The sequence below is a fragment of the Nelumbo lutea genome, chromosome 2, assembly GCF_056320005.1.
Source record: "Nelumbo lutea isolate HS-2025 chromosome 2, American lotus-T2T, whole genome shotgun sequence".
NCBI classification, from domain to species: domain Eukaryota; kingdom Viridiplantae; phylum Streptophyta; class Magnoliopsida; order Proteales; family Nelumbonaceae; genus Nelumbo; species Nelumbo lutea.
The window spans coordinates 11,345,710-11,364,822 of record NC_142685.1 but is presented as its reverse complement, the minus strand read 5'-3'; the positions used below and the strand labels follow the sequence as shown (position 1 = coordinate 11,364,822).

At 41.8% G+C, this 19,113-nt stretch overlaps 1 protein-coding gene across 3 annotated transcripts in view; it reads right to left on the bottom strand.

Moving 5' to 3' along the window:
* LOC148868555 (Rab3 GTPase-activating protein catalytic protein) overlaps positions 1-19,113 on the bottom strand; it is a 94,551-nt gene that overhangs the window by 58,506 nt on the left and 16,932 nt on the right. For all 3 annotated transcript variants that reach the window (XM_088972622.1, XM_088972623.1, XM_088972624.1), the window contains 3 exons: positions 16,291-16,405; positions 16,124-16,191; positions 15,871-15,968 (listed from right to left, as the gene is read on the bottom strand). In XM_088972622.1, the coding sequence (XP_088828748.1) occupies positions 15,871-15,968; positions 16,124-16,191; positions 16,291-16,405 (281 nt within the window). The remainder of the gene's footprint in view (positions 1-15,870; positions 15,969-16,123; positions 16,192-16,290; positions 16,406-19,113) is intronic.

Sequence of the window (19,113 nt, the reverse complement as noted above, 5' to 3'; positions counted from 1 at the left end):
AAGTAGGGGCAGTTTAGTCCTTGTACATTTAATTAGAGCCTAATCACTATTAAGAGATCGACTGATAGGGTTTAGCTATCAGGTTCGACAGTTCTTTCATCTTCCTCTTCTCCTTCTCTTTCTTCTTCTCCTTACTGGTTCGGACTACTGTAGCAACAGTAGAAACATGGTATCAGAGCAAGGTTCGTGACCTGTTTCAGTTCGTGGCAACTTCAGTTCGTGCTTCAGTTCTCTCTTTTTCTTCTCTGGGTTGTCAATGGAGAAAAGTGGTTCGTCCCAGGCCTGAAACATCTCAGCTCTTCTTTTTTTCTGGTGCGCAGAGCCTCCTTTCCTAAGAAAACAACTTCAGCAGTGAATGGTTGGCTGAAGCTCTCAAACGAAGGTTGGTTATCTCTTCTCTTTGTGCTGTTGGTATTTCTGGGTTGAAATACTTCAAGAACTTGAGAGGAATGATCAGAACCTAGAGAACTAGGTTGGTTGTTGCCCTGGTTCTTGGAAAAATTCCAAGAACAGGCTGTGTTTATAGTGACCAAATGGTGTAAGGGCTGCTGCTGGTGGCCGAATGGTGTAGGGGCTACTGTAGGTGGCCGAATGGTGCAAGGTGTAATGCAATGGTACTAGTTGAGTTCTTGTTGGTCTTGTGGTGCCCTCTTAAAAGCGTTAAAGCAGGTCAGTATTGTGTGTGACAGCTATGGCTGTGTGGTGGTGCTTGTGATGCACAAACTTTGTTGAGTAGTTGTTGTAAGAGAGCTTGCATGTGGTTAGTAAGTGCTGAATTAATGTCGGTGTAGTCTGTGTTTTATGTGTGTAGAGAACACTGATGTGGGCCCCACAGCTACGGTCCCACTGTGTTTGTAGGGTAGAAGTTGTTCTAGTCTGCCTAGGGTTAGCTATTGGTCATTTAGTTGTTTCAGTTGTTATTTATTTCAGTCATTTCAGTTTTCTGTTTTGCTCTATTTGTTATGTAAAGACTAAGGGCAGATCTGTCCTTTCCATGTAATGAGCATAACCTATAAATATTAATCAAAGTGGTGGCGGCAGAACATTAAGCTTCTGCTCCTCCTTTCAACCCTTGTGTTCTACTGCTTCTCCTCCTTCTTCCTCTTCTCTCTTCTTTCATTTCTTCTTATCTTCGATCCTGAAATCCATTAGGGTTCAAGACTGATAACAGTCCTGAACTTCTACTTGGTATCAAAGCAAGGTTCTCTCATGTGAGTCTAGTCCAGCCGACCACATGAGAACCATCTAAGGCTGGAAGCTGAGAAAGCAGAGTTCGTTGACTGGTTCTTGGAGATCTCCAGAGGATTAGCAGTTGTTTGAAAAAGTGTCACAGTTGTAGCGAGTTGGTGATCAGGAAGAATCAGAGAAGGCTAGGGTTCGGGTAACCTTGGTAGGCAGCGAACTGCATTCTACTGTAAGTCTTTTATTTTCTGAGAGAAATAACATCAGAAAAGATAGGTTGGACCTATCCAGCAAGGGTGGCCGAACTACTCTAGGGTTTTATCTCTCTATTCTCTAGGGTTTCTCTAGGGTTTTGTCTTATCCCTGCGGCAAACCCTAATAGTTCTCAACATTTATCAGTTTTAGGGTTTCATATTAACCCTAATACAAACCTTGTCCGTACGGCTCTTAGGACTGATTAAAACCTCAAATTGGCTTCAGCATATCAGATTGCTCTTCAAACTGTTTTTCAGTTTTCTTTTGGGGTTTCGAACACTTCTGAAGGGGTGAAAACAGTTCGGACTGTTGCTGTTGTGTGTGGTTATTGATTTCAGATCAGTCGTATACATATTTCATGCACATCTATCGTGAGTACAGATTGGTTCTACACTGATTTTGTGACTGTTGTTGGGAGTCCTAGTGCTGTTTTTTACTGTAGTAACCATAATTTTTTATACTTCTGGTTCTTGACCGAAATGGAGTTTAAGAATCAGGCAGAAGGCAATTTTGGGAACAGCAGTTATGGTGGTGGTTCTGAGACAGGTTTTCAGATTACAATCGCAAAGTTTGATGGATCAAACTATTTGGAATGGGCCCAATCAGCCATGATGGCTATTGGGGGAAAGGGCAAAGTAGGGTATCCCTTGGGAGATGTGGCAGAACCTTCCAAGGGAGACCCTATGTATACCAAGTGGGTCCAAGAAAACTACTTGGTTATGACATGGCTCTGTAATTCTATGCAGCCCCATATCAGCCGAAATTACTTATGGGCAAAGACAGCTAAGGAGATATGGAATGTGATGAAAGAGACTTACTCCCAGCCCCTTAATGTTGGCAGATCATATGAGTTGAAATGTGAGGTGAATGCCCTTAAACAAGGAGAGAAACCGGCGTCGGTCTATTTCTCTACCTTAAAGTCCCTATGGCATGAGATTGATCACTTAGAGACTCTTGAGTGAGAGAGTCCCAAAGATGCTCAGATACATAGAAAGCACATCGAGACAAACAGAGTGTTTGAGTTCCTTGCAGGACTGAATTCAGAATATGATATTGTGAGGCAACAGATTTTGACCAGAGATAGTGTGACCCTCTCTCAGGCATACTCCTTAGTGCACAGTGAAGAGACCAGGAGGAAAGTCATGATGCAACCTCAGCCACTTACACCTGCCTTGGTAGCTGTCAAACCCAAAACAGAGGGTGATTCAGAGAGGGACAGAAAGAAGGAAGATAAAAGGGATGTGGTGTGTGAGCATTGCAAGAAACCTAAACACACAAAAGAAACATGTTGGAAGTTGCATCCACATTTGGTCCCAGCAAAGTTGAGAAATAAAAGGGGTAATGCTCATGTGGCTACGACTACTGATTCAGCATCCTCATCTGGCACGAGAGGCACACCATTAGAGACCTTAGCTGCAGTTCGGGCTGCTCTAATACAATTGGAGAAGGAAGTTGGCAGTTCAGCTCAGTTACCGCAGTCATCATCAGCTCCAGCTATATCGGCCTTTGCACACTCAGGTACTCGAGCCTCAGCCTACCATGCCTCCGCTCCAGGTACTACTGAACCGTGTTGGGTAATAGATTCAAGTGCATCCAACCATATGACTAGCTTGCCCTCTTTGTTCACTACTTATCACTTATCTTCTGGTAGGGATAAAGTATCTATAGCTGATGGCTCTTGTCCCTATTTTTGGCAAGGGTGACATCAAACTGTCAGATACTATATCCTTGTCCTCTGTCTTGCATGTTCCTAAACTGGATACTAACATCCTTTCCGTTAGTAGTATTACCAAACATTTGAACTGCTTAGTAACTTTCTTTCCTGACCGATGTGTTTTTCAGGACATGGAGACGAAGAAGGTGATTGGGACTGGTTGTGAGACGAATGAGATCTATCTGCTCGGGGAGAGTTCTCGTCGGGAAGAGTCAGTGGATAAGAAGTTACTTGTTTCCCAAGTTGTGAGTCCGGTTATGCTGTGGCATAACCGATTGGGTCATTTATCTTTTCAGTCCTTGAAGAGTCTGTTTCTTACTTTGTTTGAGTCTGTTGAGTTATCTCAGTTGAAGTGTGAAAGTTGTGAGTTTGCTAAACATTGTAGAAACTCTTATTCATTGAGTAATAAAAGGAGTAATAATTCTTTTGATATTGTGCATACTGATGTTTGGGGGCCATATCACATTCCTTCTATGGGGGGGTACAGGTATTTTTTGCTATTTGTTGATGACCACACCCGGTTTTCGTGGGTTTATCTTATGCGATTACGAGATGAGGTGCCTGTCCTGACCCAAAACTTCCACCAAATGATCCTAACACAGTTTGATGCCAGGATAAAAAGTGTTTAGATCTGATAATGCAAAGGAATACTTTGCTAAGCCATTGGCATCGTACCTCCTTAATCATGGGGTTATCCACCAGAACACATGCCCTTATACACCTCAGCAAAATGGGGTTGCAGAGAGGAAGAATAGGCACATCTTGGAGGTGGGTAGAAGTATTATGTTTACCTCCAATGTCCCTATTCGCTTCTGGGGTGATGCTATCCTTACGGCAGTATATCTTATTAATCGAATTCCTTCTCGGGTTCTTGATATGAAACCTCCTTTTTCCCTTCTATACCCCAATGAGGAATTGTTCACTATTCCCCTCAAGACATTTGGTTGTACCTATTTTGTTCAGCTTCTTGGTCCCCATCACTCCAAGTTTCAACCTAAGGCCTCCAAATGCATCTTTCTTGGTTATGCACAAACTCAAAAGGATTGTTGTTGTTATGATCCTGTCTCAGGGAAGAAGTTTGTATCCATGGATGTCACTTTCTTTGAGGAGACACCCTACTATTCTCGGGTCTCTCCTCAGGGGGAGAGTAGTGAGCGTGGAGATTTGGGTCCTTTTCTTCAGGGGGAGTGCAGTGAGGACAGGGTTAATACCTTTGGGGCTGTTCCCTTACCTATTCCAGTTGGTGATGAGGGCTGTAGTAGTGAGGGTGGTCAAAGGGATCGGCAGTTGAGAGTCTATCATAGGCGGTGCAGGCAGGTTGATCCCGGTCATCAGCAGTCCCAGCCAGCTCCAATCTCTTCTGCGGCTCCAAGTCCAGATATTACAGTCCCAGGGCCCACAGAGACTCCTTCCATTGTTGCTACCTCACCCTCTACAGATGACCTTGACCTTCCCATTGCCCTCCGTAAAGGAAAACAGCATTGCACCACATCTACAGCCCACTGCATCTCCCAGTTTTTGTCCTATGGTCGCCTATCTCCCTCCTACATGTCCTATCTCACCTCCGTTGCTGATGTCCCTATTCCGAGAACAGTGCAAGAAGCCCTATCAGTCTCGGAGTGGAGAGGTGCAATGCAAGTTGAAATGGATGCCCTATTGAAAAATAATACCTAGGAGCTAGTTGACTTGCCCAAAGGAAAGAAACCAGTTGGATGCAGGTGGGTATTTACTGTGAAGCACAATGCGGATGGTTCCATTGAGAGGTACAAAGCTCGGCTAGTTGCAAAAGGGTTCACTCAGACCTATGGTATAGATTACTTGGAGACATTTGCCCCGGTAGCCAAGATGATCACCATTCGGGTTCTATTATCTCTTGCAGCAAGCTACACTTGGCCTTTGTATCAAATGGATGTTAAGAATGCTTTCCTGAATGGGGACTTGTAAGAAGAGGTTTACATGCAGTTGCCTCCTGGATTCTATGATACAGAGGCAGGTAAGAAGGTTTGCCGGCTCAATAAGGCATTGTATGGTTTGAAGCAGTCACCTAGAGCTTGGTTCGACAGATTCAGACTAGCCCTTGGGAAGATCGGTTATGTACAGGCCCAGTCAGATCATACACTGTTCATCAAGAGGGTGGAGTCGGCACTGACACTACTTGCAGTTTATGTTGATGATATTGTGGTGACAGGAAATGACAACCATGAGATTGAGTCCCTTAAACAGCTCCTTCATCAAGAGTTTGAGGTGAAAGATCTGGGTACACTACGGCATTTTTTTGGTATTGAGGTTGCTAGATCTAAGCAGGGGATCTTTGTCTCTCAGAGGAAATATGTGTTAGATCTCTTGGCTGAAACTGGAAAGCTAGGTGTCAAACCTGCAGATACACCCATTGAACAGAACCACAGGATTAGTGCAGAGAGCAGGGAGCTGCTTGAAGACAAAGTTATGTTCCAGCGGTTAGTGGGAAAGCTCCTATATCTATGCCTTACCCGACCAGACATCAATTATGTCGTTAGTGTTATCAGTCAGTACATGCATTCTCCTAGAACTACGCACCTTCTAGCAGCAGAAAGAATACTAGCATACTTGAAGAGATGCCCGGGTAGAGGTATACTATTCAAGAACAATGACCACATGAAGGTGGAAGTCTATACGGATGTCGATTGGGCTGGGAGTGTTGATGACAGAAGGTCTACCTCTGGATATTGTGCTCTTGTGGGAGGTAACCCGATTTCTTGGCGGAGTAAGAAACAGAGTGTTGTCTCTCGATCCAGTGCTGAAGCTGAGTACAAGTCAATGGCTAATGGAGTGGCTGAGATCACTACTTGAGGAGTTGGGGATTGAGTATGAGAAGCCACTGATGTTGTATTGTGATAATCAAGTGGCTATTAATATAGCACACAACCCAGTGCAGCATGACAGAACTAAACATATTGAAGTTGATCGACACTTTGTACGAGAGAGGGTCTCATCACAAGAAGTGTGTCTCCCATACATCACCTCCAATATGCAACTGGCAGATATCCTCACTAAAGTTGTATCACGGAAGAAGCTAGAGGCAGATCTATCCAAGTTGGGAATGATAAACATTTATTCCCAACTTGAGGGGGAGTGTAGAGAACACTGATGTGGGCCCCACAGCTACGGTCCCACTGTGTTCGTAGGGTAGAAGTTGTCTAGTCTGCCTAGGGTTAGCTATTGGTCATTTAGTTGTTTCAGTTGTTATTTATTTCAGTCATTTCAGTTTTATGTTTTGCTCTATTTGTTATGTAAAGACTAAGGGCAGATCTGTCCTTTCCATGTAATGAGCATAACCTATAAATATTAATCAAAGTGACGGCGGCAGAACATTAAGCTTCTGCTCCTCCTTTCAACCCTTGTGTTCTACTGCTTCTCCTCCTTCCTCTTCTCTCTTCTTTCTTTTCTTCTTATCTTCGATCCTGAAATCCAATAGGGCTCAAGACTGATAACAGTCCTGAACTTCTATTATGTGAAATCAGTAGTGGTGTGGATAAGAACAAAGGCATGTGTATCTATCATTGTGTTTAGGGGCTGCTGTAGGTTCTGGAACATCAAACTCTTGACAGCAGCATATAGTTGGTGATTGGGAAGTCAGATTAGAGGCAGCATTGAAAGAGTATCATGGCAGCAATGGGAGATGGCTGTAGTGATCAGAAACCTAGTGTGGTGGTTTCCTCTGACTATCTAGGTATACAGATGACCTCAATTAAACTGAATGGTGAGAACTATGTTCCATGGGCCAAGTCGGTGGAAGTTTTTCTCAAGGCAAAGAGAAAAGTGAAGCATGTGAAAGAAGATAAACCATCGGCTGACTCTCCAGGGTTTGATGATTGGGAACAAGAGGATGCTCAAATCATGACATGGCTATGGAACAGTATGGAACCCAAAATAAGTGCCAACTTCATGTTCTTAGATACAGCTAAAGACATATGGGAACATGCCAAGAAGTTGTATTCTGGGCAAGATAATACTACAAGGGTATATCAGCTCTATCAGGAGTACTTTGGTCTGCAACAAGGAAATAAAACCCTAGAAGAGTACTATGTCAGTATGAAGAATCTCATAAATGAACTCAATGTCTATCATCCTCTCACTCCAGATGTTAAGGTTCAGTAACAACAGAGGGAACAACTAGATGTCACAAGGTTCTTAGTGGGGTTGAAATCAGAGTATGAACTAGTTAGGGCCCAAATATTGGGGGCTCTACCCTTCCTACACTTGAGGAAGTGTTTGCTCGGCTTCGCAGGATTTCTTTGGGACAGACAGAGAATCCCACACAGTCCGATAGATCAGCTTTTGTGACAGCCAAAGGAGGTGGACGTGGTACGAAAGGGGGAGGACATGCCTCCCAAGGAGGTCGTGGTGGTTCCATATTTGGCCGTGGTGGTGGTCGTGACTCAGGGGGAGGCCGTGGCAAAGAAAAAGGCAGCTCTTCAAGGAAGTGTACCCACTGTGGCAGGGAAGGACATTCGGTAAATTTCTGTTATGATCTCCATGGCCGCCCTCCCTCTAAATGGGCCAATCATGTTGTTGCTGGTGGGGTTGATGTCAGTGATAATCAACAGGCAGACCTAACTCCTTCCACATCTACATCTGTTTTCGGAAAGGAGATGGTGAGTGTACCGCGTGATGAGTATGAGCGGTTCCTTCAGTCCACTTCACAGCACACTACTGCTACTCTTGCCCACTCAGGTATAGCTTGCCTATCATCTAAAACCTCTCCTTGGATTATTGACTCTGGAGCCTCTGATCACATGACCGGGACTCCAGGTGTGTTCTCTTCTCTCTCTGAAACTAACACATCTCAAACTATTACCCTTGCCAATGGTTCCTCCTCTCCCATCTGTGGTGTTGGCAATGTTGACATGGCTTCTCTTTCTTTATCATATGTTCTATATGTCCCTAAGTTTCCATTCAATCTTATGTCTGTTAGTAAATTAACCAAGACTCTTAACTGTTCTGTTACTTTTTTCCCTTCCTTTTGTGTTTTTTAGGATCTTAGGACGGGGAAGAAGATTGGTGGGGGCATGAAGCTGGTGGATTGTATTATCTTGACGGTGGTGGATCGTCAGTTGCACTTCAGACTTCACTCACTCCTCTACAGTGGCATTGTCGATTGGGACATCCTTCTCTCAAGGCACTCAAGATACTAGTTCCGTCTTTGATTCATTTGTCAGTGTTACAGTGTGAGTCGTGTCAGTTTGGGAAACATCGTCGTGTTTCCTTCAGTCCTAGAGTTGAAAGTCGTATGTTGAGTCCTTTTGCTTTGGTTCATTCAGATGTTTGGGGCCCGATCAAAATAGAGTCTTATAATGGTTACAAGTATTTTGTCACTTTTATTGATGATTGTTCAAGAATGACATGGATTTATTTAATGAAAGAAATGAGTGAACTATTTTCCATTTTTCAAAAATTCCATGCTGAAATACATACATAATTTGGTGTCCCAATCAAAGTTCTTCGTTCAGATAATGGTCGTGAATATTTTCTTACTTCCTTTCAACAGTATTTAGAACAGCATGGCATCATTCATCAAACTTCATGTGCATCCACTCCTCAACAAAATGGGGTGGCTGAACGGAAGAACCGTCATCTCCTTGAAACGGTTGGGTCTATTCTTCATCATATGAGTGTTCCTAAATGGTTTTGGAGTGATCCTGTACTTACTGCGTGTTTCCTCATTAATCGGATGCCCTCCTTTATTCTTCATGGTTGGTCTCCCTTCTCTATCTTGTTTCCCACCTTGTCTCTCTTTCCATTAACACCTCGTATCTTTGGCTGTGTGTGCTTTGTTCTCAATCTGAGTCCTGGAATAGACAAGTTGGATGCACGCTCCATTAAGTATGTCTTTCTTGGCTACTCTCAGACTCAAAAAGGGTACAAGTGTTACAATCCCATTACTCAGAAGTGCTATGTCTGTCCTGATGTCACATTTTTTGAGTCTGATCCCTTCTTCTCAAGAACTGAAGCATCTTCGTTTTCACCTTTACTTCCTCTTCCTCTTCCGGTCAGTGATCCCATTCCGGGTGTTCCTGTTGGAGTTGACTCGTCACCTCATCCAGTGCAGATCCCTACTGAACGACCACCAATTCGACAAGTGTATACACGTCGAACGACACCGGCCCCTCCTCCAGCTTCTACCATTGCCTTATGGAAAGGTAAACGTAGTTCTACTCTCCATCCCATTTCCAATTTTGTTTCAGTATCTCGCCTTTCCGCCACACATCGCCAGTTTGTTTCACTATTGTCATCTATTTCCATATCTAACAATGTCCAAGAGGCTCTTAGTTCACCTGGGTGGAGGCAGGCAATGGAGGAGGAACTCTCTGCTCTTCAGCATACTCACACGTGGGAGCTCACTACTCTTCCTCCTGGTAAGCATGTGGTGGGTTGTAAATGGGTGTATATTGTTAAATACTTGCCAGATGGTAGTGTGGAGCGTCTGAAAGCCAAACTTGTTGCTAAAGGTTATTCACAGTTGTATGGAGTGGACTATATGGAGACCTTCTCTCCAGTGGCTAAGATTAGCTCTGTCTGTGTGTTAATTTCCCTGGCAGTTATGTATGATTGGCCCCTATTTCAACTTGACATAAAAAATGCCTTCCTTCATGGTGACCTTATAGAGGAGGTATATATGGAGCGACCACCTGGGTTTGTTGCTGTTATGGACGCCTTCCTCGGGAAGATGTACCATCGCCGCCGGCAGCAACAGGCCCCGGGCCCACCGCCAGCAGTAGCAAGGATTCAGTGATGCTCATCCTACCCAGTTCGGCAACAGCAGCCTTATCTAGATTAGATTAGCTTATTTTGCTTGTTCTTATCTTATTCTATTGTTCTTATCTTATCTTGTTAGTAGGTTATCAGATTGGATTAGTTTATCTTGTTATCAGATTAGGATTAGTTTATCTTATTATCAGAATAGGATTAGCTTATCTTATCCTTAGCAAGATAGAATTGGAAGTCTCCCTATTCAGCAAGGAGACTCCCTAAGATTAGGACTCTTGTAATCTCCTATTTAAGGAGCTGCTATCAGTCAATAAAGATATCGAATATTCAGTTAAAAGAAGTGAATTAGGAGAGTTGGTGATCTCTTGAACAAATCACCAAAGGCACCAAGATAGGTTCATCAAGAAGGGACAAGGGAAAACATGAGGTTTTCCCCCGTGGACCGACCCGTGACGAGATCCTATTTCCGGGCCCACAACAGTTGCTTAGGGGGAGGCTGGTAAGGTGTGCAGACTGAAAAAGGCAATTTATGGGTTGAAATAATCGCCTCGTGCTTGGTTCGGGAAGTTTAGTGAAGTGGTGAAGAATTTTGGAATGAAACAATGCCAGGTTGATCACTCAGTGTTCAGCTATGACTCAGAAACTGAAAATATTTTATTAGTGGTCTATGTGGATGATATTGTCATAACTGGCAATGACAAATTGGGGATCGACAAACTAAAGGTCTTTTTGCAAAATCATTTTCAAACAAAAGACCTTGGGACATTGAAGTATTTCTTGGGTATAGAAGTTGCTAGATCAAGACAAGGTGTAAACCTGTGCCAAAGAAAATATGTTCTCGATCTATTGGACGAAACAGGGCTGTTAGGTGCAAAACCGGCTGAGACTCCTATGGAACCAAATGTTAAGTTGAGCAGTGATACAGGGGAAATATTTGATGATCTTGGAAGGTATAGACGACTAGTGGGGAAGCTGAACTATTTGACTATCACGAGACCAGACATCTCCTTTGCAGTCAGTGTGGTGAGCCAATTTATGCAGAACCCTCGTATATCTCACTGGGATGCAGTTCTTAGAATTGTAAGATATCTGAAGGGAGCTACGAGTCGTGGACTATTGTATAAACTAGGAGGAAAACTTGAAGTAGTTGGGTACACGGATGCAAATTGGGTGGGCTCTGTGTCTGATAGAAAATCTACTACAGGTTACTGCACATTTCTTGGAGGAAATCTTGTGACATGGAAGAGTAAAAAGTAGACGGTTGTGGCTAGAAGCAGTGTCGAAGCCGAGTACAGAGCCATGGCCCACACTACATGTGAATTAGTGTGGTTGAGGAATCTCCTACAAGAAATTGGGTTCCACATGGATAAACCTATGAAGTTGTACTGTGACAATCAAGCTGCGCTCCATATCTCATCCAACCCTGTTTTTCATGAGAGAACAAAGCACATAGAGATTGATTTCCACTTTGTGAGAGAGAAGGTTCTTACTGGAGAGATAAGCACAGAACATGTAGGCTCAAGTGATCAGTGGGCAGATTTGTTTACAAAAGCCTTAAGCTCAAGGAGAGTGAACTACATATGTAACAAGCTAGGATTATATGACATATATTCTCCAGCTTGAGGGGGAGTGTTAGATTTACCGAATAAGGGTAGATTAGTCAACTCACCTTGGTTAAGTTATGAGCTTATGTGGCAGTCTTATTAGAGGTTCTCTGTCCCATACTTAAGTAGGGGCAGTTTAGTCCTTGTACATTTAATTAGAGCCTAATCACTATTAAGAGGTCGACTGATAGGGTTTAGCTATCAGGTTCGACAGTTCTTTAATCTTCTTCTCCGTCTCCTCTTCTTCTTCTTCTCCTTCTCTTTCTTCTTCTCCTTACTGGTTCGGACTACTGTAGCAACAGTAGAAACAAAATTAAATCCATCTAGACCCGAGCCCTTATCTCCATTTATTCCTTTCAAAGCCTCCTTAATTTCCCCAAATCGAAATCTCTCTCAAGCCAGATTACTAAGACATCACTCAGCTTCTTGGGAGCCATCTCCCAAAGAGACATCCAGTTCCAAATTCTTGAAGAAAATAAATTCTTGTAAAAATCTACCACATTGCTTTGAATTTCATTCCAATCCTCCACCATCTCCTCCCACACCTGAATTGTAGAGATAAAATTCCTCCTCCTTCTAGCATTAGCGTAGGCATGAAAGAAAGCAGTGTTTTTATCACCTGCTTTCAGCCACGTCAGTCTTGATTTCTTCTCCATTTCTCCTCTTCTCTATAAATTATTCTCTTTAATTCACAATCCAGCCTTTCCCTTTCAATCTCCTCTTCCTTAGAAACACTCTTTCCTCCTCCAACCTGTCCAAGAGAGCCATTTTTTCTAATATTTCCTTCCTTTTTCTTCTTGTATCCCCAAATACTGTTAAACTCCAGCCCTTGATTTCCCCTTTCAGCAATTGGAGCCTCCTAACCAGTCTGAAGACTGCAGACCCTTCACCTGTATCTCACCCCATTTCTCTTCTACCCACTCTAGGAAATTTGGGTGATCAAGCCACACGTTTTCAAACTTGAACGGTTTTGGAGCAGACAACATTACAAATTGTCTAAGAATGATTGGCTTGTGGTCAAACGAGAAAAAAGGTAAAGCTTCCTGGATCAAATCACCCACATGCTCCTCCCAATCTCTATAATACAGCAACCTATCCAATCTTGCCGTGGCCATTTGACCAATTATATCTACATCCATTTAGAGGTGGATCAATTAAACCATTCCTTCTGATGAACTCACCAAATCTTCTCATTCCCACTCTCTCTTTCATCCCTTCCCCCCTCCCCCTCCTTTCCCCCACCCTTCTGACTGAATTGAAATCACCTCCTATACACCAAGGACCCCCCCACTCCTATCCTACCCCTTCCAATTCCTTCCTCATCTCCACCCTTGCCCTTTTGTCATTAGGACCATAGACATTTGCGAGACCCCACTGCCAACCCCCTTCCACCATCTGAAAACAAACTGATATTAAATTTACTCCCTTCCTTTCTCCGATTTTCCTTAGATATCTTGGCTCCTAGGTGACAACTAAACCTCCCAATAAACCCATTGCATTCACCTCTGCCCATTCCCCACTATTGGCTCCCCAAATTTCATTTTTTATGCCCAGGTCAAAAACCTCCAGCATTGTTTCTTGCAATAACACTACCTCTAGAGAAATCTTTCTCAACATATTCCTAACTATAATAGCCCTTCTTCTTTCTTCTCTCAATCCCCGCACATTCCAGGAGACCAGTTTCATCTTTTGAAACTGTTCCCGATACCCTGCTTAAGCCTGCACCTTTTATTCCTCATCAACTAATCATCTCCCCTCCCTTCTCCTTCATCCCATGCCTCTCCCCCTTCACTTAAAACATTTCTTTTATTATGCTCTTCCCTTCTATTCTTCTCAAACTATTCAATGGCTCTCCTCACAACCCCTTCCCCTCCCAAAAAGAACAACCCAAGAGCTTTGCCTATCTCCACCTGTCTTTCCACCAAGCCGTTGATATCCACCCTCCCTCTCTCTGTGCTTGCTTCCCCTTTTTTTTCTCTTTTTCTGCTTCTTCTGAATTTTTTCCTTCTCCCCCGGACCCCTCACCTCCCTCCTTCACGACTGACTTCACCCGCTTTCCACATTTTTCTCCTGTTATAAGTTCTGTTAGCGTCCCTCCCCCGTCACACAGCCATCACCATCCAGATCTCCCACTTTTAAGGGAGAAGAAGGAGAAGCAAGAATAGTAGAAGAAGGGAAAGAGTGGGGATATTGAGCATCCGAACTTACCTCTTCGAAATGGATCTCAGTGGGAATCTTGTTTCTTACTTCCTCTAGTTCGCTAGAGCCCCCGGTATCCTCCTGCGAAATGGGCTTCAGTGGGAATCTTGTTTTCATCTCTTTCCACTTCACTGCTTGTTAATTGCCTATCCTCAGAACTTGCAGCTCTTTGGGAAGGGGGGGAGAGTGTAAGAACTGATCTCTCGATCTTCTTCTGAGCAGGGAGTAGACCCTCATGCACCACCGACGTCTCTAAGTATGTAGCTGCCTCTCTTTGACCTACACCGGCAAGATGCCCTTTTAAGATTTTTGTTTTCTTTATAGTTGATTGTTATTTGTTTATTGATTTTCTACCTGAATTCTCAAAGTTCAATTGCTAGTTATTACTTTCTCCTCTAATAGTTTGATGTTTGAGAATTTCTAATGCCTTTGGAGAGGCCACTTTGTGCAGAAAAGTGTCATAGCTTTGGTTGCAAGAGAAAAGTTAAGGAACCTGGCAGTATAGACACACATTGAGAGAAATCAAGCATTTAGTAAGGGAAAGGGTAGTATCAAACTATTAATCATATGGGTACACAGATCAGCAAATCATATGGCTGATACACTTGCTAAGCAGGGGGCTAGCTAATAGGGAACATATGTATTGGGGGATAAGAGATGAGAGTTGTTTGTAAATGTGGAAAGTAAAGTAAAAAGGGGTTAGGTGGTGTATTACCAGCCTAATAAAATAAACATTTTGTACATAACATTAATAAAGTTACAGTTACCAATCAAAGGTGAAAAAAAAAGTGTCAGAGTATTGGTCTCTATCCACCTACCCCTCCCAAGATCCCATATAGCAGGACCATCATTGGATAATGACCCTTTAGTTAGGATAGTCTTAAGAGTAGGCATCGGTCAAGGGCAGTTTAGTCCATTCATTTAGTTTTATATTAGTTCTTAATTTACTATTATACCCAAGGTTAAGTTGCTGTCCCACACTTAATTGGGGCACTAATGTCATTGTAACCCATTGGGAAAGGTAATATAATATATATCTTCCACCTGGGAGGGAGATGCTTTTCTCTCCTCCCTTTATGTTCCTTCTATTCTCTTCTCTCTCATTTCTACAGAGCTGAACTCTAACTCTAGACATAAATGAACCTATTTTAAAGAGACAGAAAACAGTAACATCATTAATTTAAATTAATACAGTGTATTCACACGTTCAGATCCTGAAAATTAAGGAAATCTGACCCCCCCTCAAATAATTACTATTACAATTCAGCCCAAAAGAGTTCACCCCTGAATAAGCAGTCGCAACATTAGCTAACTGTTTCATTAATACTCTTGACCTCTGTGTTTGTAACCAAATCCACCTGGCCTTTTCCCATCATTAGTTCACACTTCCCCCAAGAAATGGCTGGTTTCAGTTTTCAACTATGCCCCCTAGAGTTACTTTCTTAATCAACACCTGTCACTTGCTCAAAAGGAAGCATCTGATACAATTCTACAGATTCCCAAGTGTTTGTGTTATGTGCCTCAATAATGGAGAATTAGCTGCTCTTCTTATATATTTCCTGCCAACCAGAAGATTGTGGCATGTTTCTTAGATTGGTAGGCCCATCCCAAAGGATAAAACCAAGTAATTTCTAAATGCTAAGGCAATAGAAGGGTCATAAACTTGGAATCAATAAGGAAGTCATACTTGATTTATATGGTTGGTTAGCCATCATCTATGTGATCATCTAGACTATCTAGAAAAAGGAAACAGGTGCATTATTAACTAGGATAGCCCATTTGAATCTCTTAAGCACAGAGTTTTCTCTTCCAAGCTTGAGTATTGTTGCCACTGGGAAATTCAGCAGAATCTCTAATGTAGGAGGGGAAGGAGGCAATACTACTAGGATATAAATGGTTGGTAAAGAAGAGAAATGAAGGATCTGATTTATGAAAGCAACAGTTTCGGATCTGAGAATAGAGACAAGAAAAAAGAAACAGATGAATTCATAATAAAATAAAAGAAAGATAACATCTTTCAAAAGAAAAACAAGGAAAAGAAAATTTTAGAGAAAATTATCCCCAGCTCTTATATATGACAGACAGTCACCTTCATACAAAGAAAATTATTCCCATTTCTCAAATAACAAAATACTAAAGCAATATCATACTTTTCATGTAAAACCTGACCTTCCACAATTTGACAAAGCAATTGAAACAGCACTTAGAAGTTTGCTACCCTCAGGTGCATCAAGGACCACCCCACTGGCACTTAGAGGTGCAATCACCTGATGATACCAAAAAAAAGAAAGTGTCAAGACATATTTTGGGTGAAGAAATAATAAGGAAGAAAATAATGAAGAAATTATACATGGATGGATTGATGGATAAAAACACTTAATAGGTAAAGCTAGTAAGAGTACAATAAAAAGCCATTACATACCAGAAATGTCTTTACCCCAAAGGATAATTCCAGATCATGCAAATCATCATTCCAATCCACATCTTTGCCTGCATCCATCTCAAAACTCAAATGATAAAATGGAAAAGCCTCAAGGTATCCAACCTAGATGGTGAAAAGTAAAAGCTTAAATCAACTTGAGGAAATACCATCACTACTGGTTTCAAAGAAGTATTCCATACAATAGCTCTTCATACCATACTTCAACTCAGACTTAACCTTATATAAGTTTTTTGGAGAGCCCAAGTTAATTGCACCATTGTCCTACACCCATAAGAGTCAATAAAAGATATATAAAAAAAAAAACAAAATGAATAAAAAAGTGCAAAATGATCATAATCTGACATAAATGAGAAGCACAAACCAAAACCATGGCATTGCTTGAAATTCTTTTTTTTTTTCTTTTTTAATAAGTGCTTGAAATTTATTAATTGCATACCGCATCTAACTAAGACATTATATGAACATGAACTAGACCATTAGAAGAATTTGAGATATCACAGGGTTTTTTAGAGAGAGAGGGTAATGTATTGTACTGATCTTCGAAAGGCAAAAAAAAAAAACCTCTACAACACGTTGCTGTACACTCAGATTTTTTCTGCAATGCATCTAGGGAGCAAATTGACAATTTAATGGCCATTCTTTGTTGGTTTGAAGTGGTTTCAGGGCTTCACTTGAATGTTCACAAAAGTGAACTGGTGGCATGGGAGAGGTTCAAGAGCTGCAATCTTGGGCTGATTCTTAGGGATTTAAAGTAAGTTCCCATTAAAGTGATTGGGAATGCCCCTAGGGGCTAAGTGCAATTCCAAGTCTATTTGGGATCCAATTTTGGAGAGGATTGAGAAGAGGTTGGCTAGATGGAAATCAAGGTACCTATCAGAGGTAAAGTCACTATAATCAAGAATGTCCTCTCATCCCTACCTGTTTTCTTGCTTTCCTTATATCCAATTCCAACTGAAGTTGCAAAGCAGATTGAAAGGAAAATAGGTGAGTTTTTGTGGATGGAGTGGAAGGAGAGCAAGAAAGTTCATTTAGTTAACTGGGGAAAGGTGTGTAAACGAAAAAAAAAAAAGAATGGATGGTTGGGAATTAGAAGAATTCGGGAAATGAATTCAGCCTTACTTGGCAAGTGGTTTTGGAGGTTTGGTAACCAAGGGAACTGCTTGTGGAGGAGAGTAATTGAAGCAAAATATGGTAAAAGAAGTGAAGGTTGGGTCCCTAGTGATGCAAATCAGTCATATGGTTGTTCAGTTTGGAAGGGAATTGAAAAAAGCTATAATTCTTTCAGCAAGGAAATCAAATTTGTAGTGGGAAGGGGTACCAGAGTTAATTTCTGGTTGGATCGTTGGAGTGGTAGCAATACGCTAAAGGATGATTTCCCAAAATTATTTGCAATCGCAACAAACAAGGAGGCAAAAGTAGCTGAATATGTCCAGTCTCAAAATGGGATGCTTGTCTAGAATCCTCTTTTCGGGCTTTGAATGATTGGAGATCGAGACATTTATTAGGCTTCTTCAAAGGTTGTACAACACTCAAATCGACACTAATGCAGCAGACAAAAGGTTTTGGGTTGCAGATAGCAAAGGCCAGTTCTCGGTGAAATCTTTCTATGGTAAACTGGCCCAAGAGGAAAAAGATCTGGAATTTCCTGTGCATATAATATGGTGCAAACACATTCCATTGAAGGTCTCTTTTTTTTATTTGGGCTGCTTACCTGAATAAGATTCCTACTAGAGACAACCTGGTTAGGAGGGGTGTGGTGATTGATTCTAAAAGATATGTCTTGTGCAACAGTGATGATGAGATTGTTGACCACCCGTTACTGCATTGCAGCTTCACTCACAAAATATGGGTGAGGATTCTCAGAATTTTTGCAATCAGAAGTTGCCACCCAGAATCAATGGCTGATTTTGTCAACAACTGGAGGGTACAAGGTCTAAGCAAGAAAGGGAAAGTATCTGATTCCAGGTGCTGTGTTATGGTCAATAATGGCAAGAAAGAAACTCAAGGATATTTCAAAACAAAAGCTGTCAAGAAGAGGAAGTGTGGCAGAAGATTGTGGGGATGGGGAAGCTGTTTTCCTGGTCTTCGATTCAGCTAAAAGTTGACAGTTCTTTTTACAGTTCTCTTTTTGACTTTAAAATCATGTTTGTATCTCCCAATGGTTTTGTAGTTTGAGTGCTATCTTTGTTCCTGAGTTGTACAGCCTCTGGTTGTACTTTTCCTATTAATGAATTGATACTTATCAAAAAAAAAAGGATATACACTTTACGCTACGGAACCAGTCCATGACTGTTAACAAAAAGGTTCTGAAAATCAAAAAAGAAAAAAAATAAGTATTGGCATTCCTTCCACTAAATAGCTTGTGGCTTGCCAACCAAGAGAACACCCTTCCCCATAATTCTGCTAGTTACTACTTCTTTTGTACTTGCTTTATTTTCAAAATTCCTAGCATACCTTTTCTTCCATAATGACCAAAACACAGCTGCAGGTACCATTCCCCATGCTATTTTCCCATGTTTACTCAAACCCCTCAAATTCCAGCCCTTCAACAACTCTGCAACTGAAGCAGGGAAGCAGCCTCTAACTGCAAAAGGCCCTGTCATTTTTGTCTATACATTGGGAGAATTTACAATGTAGGAACAGCTGGTTGACAGTCTCCAAGTTTTCATCACAGAGAGCACAATTTGTGTTAGCAACCTGCATCCCTCTTCTCACCAAGCTGTCTCTAGCCAAAATTTTGTCCAAGATGAAATACCAAGCAAAAAAAGCTACTTTAGAGGGAATGACTGCACACCACATTCTTACTACAAAAATTACATTCCATCAGTCTCACCAAGCTACTGTAGAAAGATATAACAGAGAATTGACCATATTTCTCCCAGGGCCCAGATTATTTTGTCTTCTCTGCCAATTACCATCTGAGTACTGTAAAGCTTCTGTAACAAGACTTTTTTGAAGAGTAAAAGGAA